The 10,000-nt window shown below is 42.5% G+C and overlaps 1 protein-coding gene across 2 annotated transcripts in view; it reads left to right on the top strand.

Moving 5' to 3' along the window:
* Window positions 1-10,000, top strand: part of LOC138978782 (myosin-IIIb-like) — a 70,531-nt gene that overhangs the window by 39,371 nt on the left and 21,160 nt on the right. For both annotated transcript variants that reach the window (XM_070351569.1, XM_070351577.1), the window contains 11 exons: window positions 1,214-1,316; window positions 1,762-1,921; window positions 2,515-2,620; window positions 2,784-2,906; window positions 5,057-5,165; window positions 5,590-5,709; window positions 6,246-6,346; window positions 6,848-6,934; window positions 8,290-8,355; window positions 8,549-8,665; window positions 9,438-9,549. In XM_070351569.1, the coding sequence (XP_070207670.1) occupies window positions 1,214-1,316; window positions 1,762-1,921; window positions 2,515-2,620; window positions 2,784-2,906; window positions 5,057-5,165; window positions 5,590-5,709; window positions 6,246-6,346; window positions 6,848-6,934; window positions 8,290-8,355; window positions 8,549-8,665; window positions 9,438-9,549 (1,204 nt within the window). The remainder of the gene's footprint in view (window positions 1-1,213; window positions 1,317-1,761; window positions 1,922-2,514; window positions 2,621-2,783; window positions 2,907-5,056; window positions 5,166-5,589; window positions 5,710-6,245; window positions 6,347-6,847; window positions 6,935-8,289; window positions 8,356-8,548; window positions 8,666-9,437; window positions 9,550-10,000) is intronic.

Here is a 10,000-nt window from a genome sequence, read left to right as displayed (position 1 = left end):
ATCACAGGAGCTGGTACGGTACTTGCAGATTTATCAACAAGTAAGGGGTAACCGTGACTGTTTATTCTGAGCGGTTAGAACAGGCGAGATCGGATTGTCTCCCCTAATTTTTCCTTCCTGAGTCTCGTGGAGGGTGTGGCAGAGATCACAGCAAAGTGTTAAAATGCATGTGCAAAAAGAAGAGAAATAGGCCAACTAATAGTTTGTACATGCAGCAGCAACAAGAAAGGGGGAAGTTTTTCTCGAACTCTCGGGGCATATGCCAGACAGTAACATCGAGACAGCAAATAAGAATAAAGAAAAGCCCTTCACCCCAACCACCGCCACCCCTAACCCTCCTCCATTTTCGCTTGAACCAAAGACTGTATAGGGTAAGACTGATACTTGGATCAACTGACCCCGGCCATTTGTTACAAGCGCCTGTGGTAATAAGTCGTATTGAAAGACATCGCCGGTTCTATGTAAACCAGTATAGTTCTACATCTGGACAAATTATTAACTTGATTTTCTTTCGTAGCAGCCGGAGAAACAGATTCTGCGAATGAGTCACTGTACTTTGTACGTGAGCGCTTGTCCCGGAGATAGACAAACTTATATAGTGCCTGGTAGCATGCGTGGTAATAAATCTTATTGACTTGCAATGAAACACATTTTAGTACGATGTATGATTAATCCTACGTTTACACGAATTACTCGTCTTCTTTCGCGCAGCAACAGAAGCAGATTCTATAAAAATTGGTCACAGTACTCTGTACGGGAGCGCTTGTCTCCTAAATTATGGAGATTGAGATATCTGTAATATTAACATGGAATTTAGTAATACTGAATTGCACTGATAGACATAGGGCGCTTGATACGAATTGCTGTTCTGTGTGATTAGTTCTGAAGCTAGACACATTTTCTGTGCTGCTGGTAGTTTTTTCTTTTTTCTTGTCACGACATCGCGGTGTGAGTCACGAATTACATCAAATTTGAACCTATTCACAGAACCAAGTAAGCAAACTAAATAAGGCTTCAAGCATAGAAGCAAGCAAGCAAGTAAGCAAACGATCTGATTACTTATCGATGCTAAGTAGCGGACAGTCCAGGGGCAGATAATTGGCCAACATTTAAATCAACCAGTTAATCGATTCGCTGAAAAACAAGGAAGTCAACTGAAAATTAAGGCACCATTTACACGAATCAACAAAATGGTGTGTTGTCTGTTCAACAGGTCAACCCCCTTCTGGAGGCCTTTGGCAACGCACAGACTGTGATGAACGACAACTCCAGTCGTTTTGGGAAATACATTCAGCTTCGCTTCCACAGCGGCCAGTGTGAGTACAGGGCTGGATGAGAAGGGGAGGGGGGGGGGGGGGGGTTAAGGGGGCTTCCAAAATCGAGCAGGGGTACGGGGGCTGGCCAGGCGGGAGATGCTCTTGAAATTTTGAATTGTAAAGGGGTATTTTGGGTTTCTCCTTGAGGAATAGGTACATTTGCCGGTTAAGGGGGGGGGGGGGGGGGAGGGGGAGGAAAGGGGGTAGGCTGGAAGGATATACGATTACATAGATGTCGTGTTGTTGTAATTCTATGTTATTGTGTTCTGATAATGTAAAATAAAAAGAAGTTATTAAGTGTTGAAATAGTTTATTGTTATTCGTAGTTTAATATTAGACAGAACGGAGAACATGGTAATTATCAGGTGGTTTGCTTCTTTATAAGCTCATGAAGCTGTTATTATCAGTATATTTATCATTACTAATATCATGACTGCCCTTGCAGTGATAGGCGGGAAGATATCAGAGTACCTGCTGGAGAAGTCCCGGGTGGTTAGACAGAACGAAGGGGAGGAGAACTTTCACATCTTCTCTTACCTGTTCGCCGGTGTCCAGCAGGCTGACCCGGAGGGACGATTCGCTCTGCAAGACCCCAGCCAGTACAGGTAAGGCACTCTTTGCACCAACATCTTGCAACTGATTTTGAACATCTGACAGACGGGCGCAATAACCTAATGGATAAGGCGCCAACCTTCCAAGCGGAAGGTCGTGGGTTCGAATCCTCGCCGCGCCTGGTGGGTAAAGGGTGGACATTTTTCCAATTTCCCAGTGCCTTATCCCCCTTCGTGTGTACACGCAAGCACAAGATCAAGTGCGCACGGAAAAGATCCTGCAATCCATGTCAGAGTTCGGTGCGTAATAGAAACTCGAAAATACCGAGCATCCTTCCCCCGACGGCGTACGGCTGCGGGGTAAAAACTGTCATACACGTAAAAGCTGTGGGAGTTTCAGCCCATGAACGAAGAAGAAGAACAACAACAACTGGAAGACGACCACTTTTCCGTGCACATAAGTGGAATATTAACCCTTCCTGAAGAGCTTCAGTTGTGCTGCACTCACGAAATTAAAATCGTGTTTGCCAGGGAAAAAACAATGACGTATTTTTATATGAATTACTTGGCACATCTAGACAAAGTATGATGCCATAGGATTTAAAACAATTTCCCACACTGTTAGCAATCCGCACCTTATGTTTCAGGTACATGTGCCACGGTGCGCGGAGACTCAAGAACAACCTTCCTGTGTTGCACGAGTGTTTTGAAGAACTTGTCAACGCTATGGACATGGTTGGCTTCACAGATGATGTGAGTACAGTAACAACCAAGCAAGCAGGAAACAGAAAACAAAACATAACAACAACAACAACAACAACAACAACAACAACAACAACAACAACAAAACAACAACTTGCTTTTACTTCTTTTAAGACATTTGCTTTTAAACGCGCTGTTCTTTTTGGAATTGCAGGATCAGCAAGACCTCTTCACAGTCATAGCGGCCATCCTTCACCTTGGCAACGTGGTCTTTGAACTTGACGACTATGACGCTGCCATGGTTACGGATCCCAATGGTGCTGTAAAAATAGCGGCAGTAAGTAATACATACCTGTCAAGTACTTTTGGCCTCTGACCATAGTAAATGGCATAAGAAACCATAGTTGGGGATCAAAAACCATAGTTAATGCGTGGATCAGGATGTGGTTAAACGCACAAATTCAACTTCTCACGCATACACACTAAACCAATCAGATTGTTTTTCGCAAACTAAAAGTAAAACACATAAATTCCTTTCTACACAAACTGCTCTTTATTTACCACTACATGTAATACATTTACACTGCACTCTCGTTTGTTCATTTTTTTTGTCACTTGTCACTTGTGTTCTTTGTTGTATTCATCTGTGCAAATCTTTGCTTTGTCAATCATGCTGCCAGTCACCTTAAAATCATGGCAGCATGCATCAGAGTTAATTTTGACCTGTAAGAAGGCAGTCAGTGTGTCAGCTCCCAGACTGTGATCCAGCACTTGAAGGTGTTGCAGGGTTTCACTGCCAAATGGAAATTTATTCAACATTTTCCTCACACAGGCCACGTAGAACTGGCGCACATCATGCCAGAACTTCTGTTGTGTGGCTGGTGCAAGCTCCTCCTCAGAAATGAATGAACGGCACTCCATGCCAGCCACAAAAAAAAAAAAATTAAATTGGTTTTTTTTTTTAAATGCTGAAAATGCGTATGGTTTGAGGTATACGACGTAGGACCCAAAAAACACCGAAAAACCGTAAGAATTACGCAGAATGCGTAGGACTTGACAGGTATGAGTAATATGTCTGCACTTCAGTTATCTGTTAAGCCCCCCCCCCCCCCAAAAAAAAAAAAAAAAAAAAAAAATTACCGGCGTGTATCACCCAAAAAGTTGGGCCTATTTTGTCCAAGGTTAGACTGACAACAAGAACCTGTATCTAGGGTATGGGAGTCCATTACTGTCAAAAGTAACAATATGTCGTTGTCGTTTCTCATGACATGTGAAGAACACTATATGCTGTTATTTATTTTATTTTATGCAGCTTGTTATCGCGCGCATATTTCAACATACGGATGCAAGGCGCAGGGATTTATTTATGCCGTATTAGATGGAATTTTTGTACACAGTACATCACGCATTCACATCGGCCAGCAGATCGCAGCCATTTTGGCGCATATCCTACTTTTCACGGCCTATTATTCCAAGTCACACGGGTATTTTGGTGGACATTTTTTATCTATGCCTATACAATTTTGCCAGGAAAGACCCTTTTGTCAATCGTGGGATCTTTAACGTGCACACCCCAATGTAGTGTACACGAAGGGACCTCGGTTTTTCGTCTCATCCGAAAGACTAGCACTTGAACCCACCACCTAGGTTAGGAAAGGGGGGAGAAAATTGCTAACGCCCTGACCCAGGGTCGAACTCGCAACCTCTCGCTTCCGAGCGCAAGTGCGTTACCACTCGGCCACCCAGTCCTTGCTGTCAGATAGGCACACACAGTAATTCTTATTATCGTAATAGTGGACATTTGCCCGTAGTGTTAGGATATCCACAGCAGACGAAAATTAAACTCGCACGTAAAATAGTAATCTTCATCCTCCATTTCACCTTCAATGCATATACATATTATGCAGCGGCTGTTTTGAGCGCAAAGACTGTTACAATTCAGAGAGCGTCGATGTTTCCTACTACTGTTTTATATTACTTCTGCGATAGGCAGGACTGATCCGGTGGTACCTGCGATGAAAGGACACCCTTGGGACCAGCCAAAAGCGTGTCTACATTGCAGGTGGCCTGTAATTACATGCGTAATTTAGTAGACAAAGGGAAAACAGAAGGTGTCCTTTCGTGGGAGGTGTCTCTGTCATGTGCTCCACGGTGATGTTGGGTGTTGGATGAACAATGTTTGCGCTCTGTTCATATTTTGAATTGCACGTATACTACAGTGGAACCCCCCTTTTAAGACCTCCAAAAATCTTCGAAAATCAGGTCTTAAAATGGAGGTAGTCTTAAAATGGGGGTAAATTTGCACAGGTTATGAACAGAAAGTCAGAAAACAAGGTCTTAAAAGGGAGGGAGTCCTACATTTGGGGGTCTTAAAAGGGTGGTTTCACTGTATCACAAAATGAACAATTCTCTCACAGCATATATTCAGTTTTAAAACCCTCGGTATGAGTACTGTTCACTGTTAAATGGTCGTGGGTGTCTGTGCAGAAACTGCTGGGTGTAGACTCGGAGGAGGTGGCATCCTGCCTGACCTCCCTAGTCACTGTCACGAGGGGGGAGTATGTCAAACGGGCCTACAGCGTGCACCAGGCACAAGGTGAGTTCATTTGGTTTAAACATGACTTTATTTTAGATAACATAGGGTGGGATTTAATACAAAAGATAAACGACTTGGGACCACACAACAAGTTATGCTTAGCCTATATTAAGTGTGGTGATGTATTTACATCTACACAGAAGACGTCTTGTACAGGTGCAGGTGAGTTCATTTGATGTCTCAGAATCGACAAAGCAGTAACCTGCGTATGAACACGCGCATGAACAATTTGTTACTTTGTCAGAGGTAGTAGCCAACTTAAGTGCTAGTTCAAAATCATCTACACGTAGGTACATTGATTAGGCGCAAATTTTCTTTTTGTTTGTTTGATTAGCTGGTTATGAGGTTTTGTTCGTGTGTTAAGTGGCTATCCATACAATGTTAAAGACTAAATGGATTGTGTGCAATGTGTGTGCATGTCCAGATGCGCGTGACGCGATGACCAAGGCGGTGTACGGACGACTGTTTGGCTGGATCGTCAACAAGATCAACCAGCTGCTGGCCCCGGAAATCGACGTTGACCCACACCTCATGACCGAAATAGGTCTGTACTTTTCAAGCTAGCATACATACTCTTGATATAGCCCCGTGCAAGTCACGCTACATACCGAAAGAAAAACGAGATTCCTTCAGTGTGACACCGAAGCTCACACCGGGCTAAACCCGGCCGGACATTGCCAAAGTATTAAATATGATGTTGTTCGTCAGTTGTCAGAGCCTGATAATCTTGTGGTCATCAACCGCTAGATGGGTACAAGGTATGTGCTATCAACTACATGAAGCCTGTGTAGTTTAAAAGAGAGACAAATCTTCTCCTGTGTTGACAGGATTTTCGAGCTATACCATGAAGCCGATGCACCTTGAGATGAAAGACAAGTGGCTTTTTAACGTAAGACAATGGACAAACAAGAAGTGGTTTCTAGATATACCAGTACACAGTCACAAGTTATTCAACGAGAAAGACAAAGAAGAAGAAATTTACGGGAAAGAAAACAGCATTGATCAAACTCACTGTCCATAAAAGACCACTTGCAAAAACAGAACACCACTTTCAACATAGCATCTTACTTTTGATTACAGGCATTTTGGACATCTTTGGGTTTGAGCACTTCGAGAAGAACAGCTTCGAGCAAGCCTGTATCAACCTGGCAAACGAACAGCTTCAGTTCTTCTTCAACCAGGTAACACACCTCTGTGGTTTACACTTAAACGCTCTCCACCATGTATACATATTTAACATATTTGTCTTTGCGGTTGTTTGGTCTTTGACGAGAAAGTAACTTAACAAACATTCATGTCAGTATTCAATTCAATCAATTATATACAACTTTATTATCTGAATGTGAGACAAACAGTATTTTTTCTTTTGGCTCGTATACACAGATATTACATCACTCTATTTGACTGGGATGATTTATTTCCACCCATGCTCAACCTGTCAACTGAGCGTAAGAATTCAAGACCATTTGAGGAATTCAGCTGTTGGGGCGTAGAGATAGCGCAGTCGGTGGTGCTCCAGTGAGAAACTGAAAGCAATCCGAATTTCCACGAAGGAAACCTAACATTAACTTGATGAATATTCCTAATTACTTACCTTACCTGAAATGGTTTACATTTTCAGAATCTATCGAATCCATTGTGGCTTAGACTTTCATTTGGTTTTGCTTTGATGTTGGTTTCAGCACATTTTTAAGATGGAACAAGAAGAGTACATGAAAGAAGGCATTGACTGGACGGAGATCAAATTTGTCGACAACAAACCATTGCTGGTATGTGCTTAAGATTTTTTGTAAGTACATGTACGTGTATGTGTGCTTGTGTAATTGTGGAGCAATGCATTCAAATTTACCGCGATATCAGTTTAGCTTCAGGGTTATACAAAGACTGCTTTGCGTTAGTACATTAGAGATATTTTTGATGAGATTTGAGGTCATACCGTAATGTCGAACATTAGTTTAGACGCACCGCATCCTGTAATCGGACATGTATCTCTTCACAATTGTTGTGAAACGGTGTTACAGAAGGGTCGAATACATTGTTGGAGTTTCAATGAAAGTTAGCACAAATGTGTTAGATGCCTGGCATGTGATATTACCCGCTATTACGAGTTAGTCGTGTGACAGAGAGTTTTCTTGCACAGGAGATTGTTGATGTCTCACGACGGCGTAGCCGAAGTGAGACAGCAGCAGTCGAGTGTGCAAGAAAACTCTCTGTCACACGACTAACTCGTAATAGCGATTATGTCTCACAGCATAGGCATAGAAAGACAGAAATGAGTTTTGGGGGACGAAATAACAGGCACAAAACAAGACTGAAAACACAATTGCCTTTTCACACATAGCCTACACACGCATGCGCGCAGAAGATAGATCCAATGCGTTTCGTGTCTTTTTCTGGTTGAATGCATTTAACAAAATCTAAACAACGAAGTGACTGTGGTAAGATGAACAAAGTTAAAAAACAAAGGAATACTGTACTCACCAATACAAGAACGAGACAAGACGGTACGAATTTTCGCTTATGGAAGCTTCATCAGGAAAAACACGAACACATATATACAGGAGAACGGGGTTGGTGTTATTCTTTTTCCGTCAAACACGAAGTACACAGATAAAACGTGGTTGACTGACCAAGGCCTGTTGGCACACTATTCAGAATACACAACAAAATGTAACAACACTTTGATACCCTTTTTTTACGTTCGTGATCACTTGAATTGAATACCAAAAACATTAGTGTTTAAGGTAGTGACTAAATGTATGTGAAGGTAACATTTTTCAGAAATAAATGCATAATCAAAATAATTGATTTCGGCATTAAAGCGTGTAACATACAATCTTGCACACGTTTGCTTTAGTAGTGGCAAAGAAGGAATGCGTGTGCAGGGCCGGATCTGGGGGGGGGGGTGGGGTTCCTGGGGTTCCGGAACCCCCCCCCTCCCTGGTCATCCCTGGCCATCCAATGTACCTCTCAGAGAAAAAAAAATGTGGACTTTGGACCCTGCCTTCAGTTGGAACCCCCCCCCTCACTCGAACTTGGTCCGGCCCTGGTGTGACATACCTGTATATTACACACCTTTCTAGTATTCTTAATACGAAAATAATTAATTTGCTTTACTTTACAGGACCTGTTTTTGACGAAACCCATTGGGATGCTGGCACTTCTGGACGAGGAAAGTCTCTTCCCAAAGGTATGAAACTTATGTTGTTTCGATAATATCTCTGTAACTTGATTGGTCTAAAAAATAATAGCAACATTCACCTACCGGCTCATGTTTTCTCTATTTTCTGGAAATGTCCGTTATCATTTGCTAACAGTCAGCATATTAGAAATAACACAGACTAACAAAATGGCTCACCACTGTCTTCCATTCATGATCACAGGGTACGGACCAGTCGTATGTGGACAAGCTGAATTCCAGTTTCCGCAAGAACCAGTACTTCACCAAGTCTCCACAGACCACCACAGCTATCTTCTGCATCAGTCACTACGCCGGCAAGGTAAGATTGATCTTGTGTCCTTTGTGTGAGCCATTCCAGCATCTATGGCTAAGTTCATGAGCAGGGATACGTAGGTCCTCTTTTGTTACCGGTTACACAAGGTACACATTCAGCAACTTGACTCTCATCAAACGTTTGCTATCTGAGGATACAAATCACACAGCCTCATTACGTTTTGTAACATTATAAGATGTTTGGTGGCTTGTTGACAGACGAGCTTTTTTGTTGGTCCAAGGGGACCATATCGTCTTTTGTTTCATCTTTATCGACCAAGGCCGAAGGCCGCGGTTGATAAATATGAGACAAAAGGCGATATGCTCCCCGAGGACCAACAACAAAATGCTGGTCTGACAACAAGCCACCAAACATCGTTTTTGTCATCATTTTGGTTGTGCAACAAAATGCACAATAACCCACAGGGAGACGAATTTTTAGAATCCAACTCCGGCCACAAAGCATCGTCACAGTAGCACGAGATAACACGTCAAACTTGTATGTGACGTCAAACGTAGCTTGTTGACGCTTTTCTTTCAGTCTGAAAATGTACAGAGCTGCGATCATACCTGTGAGTTCAGTAAGTGTTGAGCATATGGTTCCACACATCAAACAATCAGACTGGTTGGCTTTTACTTTGACAATCCACGTTTCACCTGAAAGCTCAAACCCATTCACCACCTCGAGTTATTGCATGGGGAACATGAGATTTATTTCCCAGATGTTTGTGAATGAAAACTCGTGAAAATGATGACACATATCTTTCACTGTCGTTCAGGTGACGTACCAGGCCGAGGGCTGGCTGGAGAAGAACCGAGACACAATGCCTGCTGGCATCATAGAGGTCCTGCAGTCCAGCACCAACGCCCTGGTCAAAACAGTCTTCAGAGGTATTTGCCTGGATACCTCATTTGCCATCTTTTTATATTTAGTCAAGTTTTGACTAAATATTTTAACATCGAGGGGGAATCGAAACGAGGGTCGTGGTGTATGTGCGTGCGTGTGTGTGTGTGTGTGTGTAGAGCGATTCAGACTAAACTACTGGACCGATCTTTATGAAATTTGACATGAGAGTTCCTGGGTATGAAATCCCCGAACGTTTTTTTCATTTTTTTGATAAATGTCTTTGATGACGTCATATCCGGCTTTTCGTGAAAGTTGAGGCGGCACTGTCACGCCCTCATTTTTCAACCAAATTGGTTGAAATTTTGGTCAAGTAATCTTCGACGAAGCCCGGGGTTCGGTATTGCATTTCAGCTTGGTGACTTAAAAATTAATTAATGACTTTGGTCATTAAAAATCTGAAAATTGTAAAAAAAAATAAAAATTTATAAAACGATC

This window comes from Littorina saxatilis, linkage group LG1 (genome assembly GCF_037325665.1).
Source record: "Littorina saxatilis isolate snail1 linkage group LG1, US_GU_Lsax_2.0, whole genome shotgun sequence".
Classification (NCBI taxonomy): Eukaryota; Metazoa; Mollusca; class Gastropoda; order Littorinimorpha; family Littorinidae; genus Littorina; species Littorina saxatilis.
This window is presented reverse-complemented; position numbering and strand designations above follow the sequence as displayed.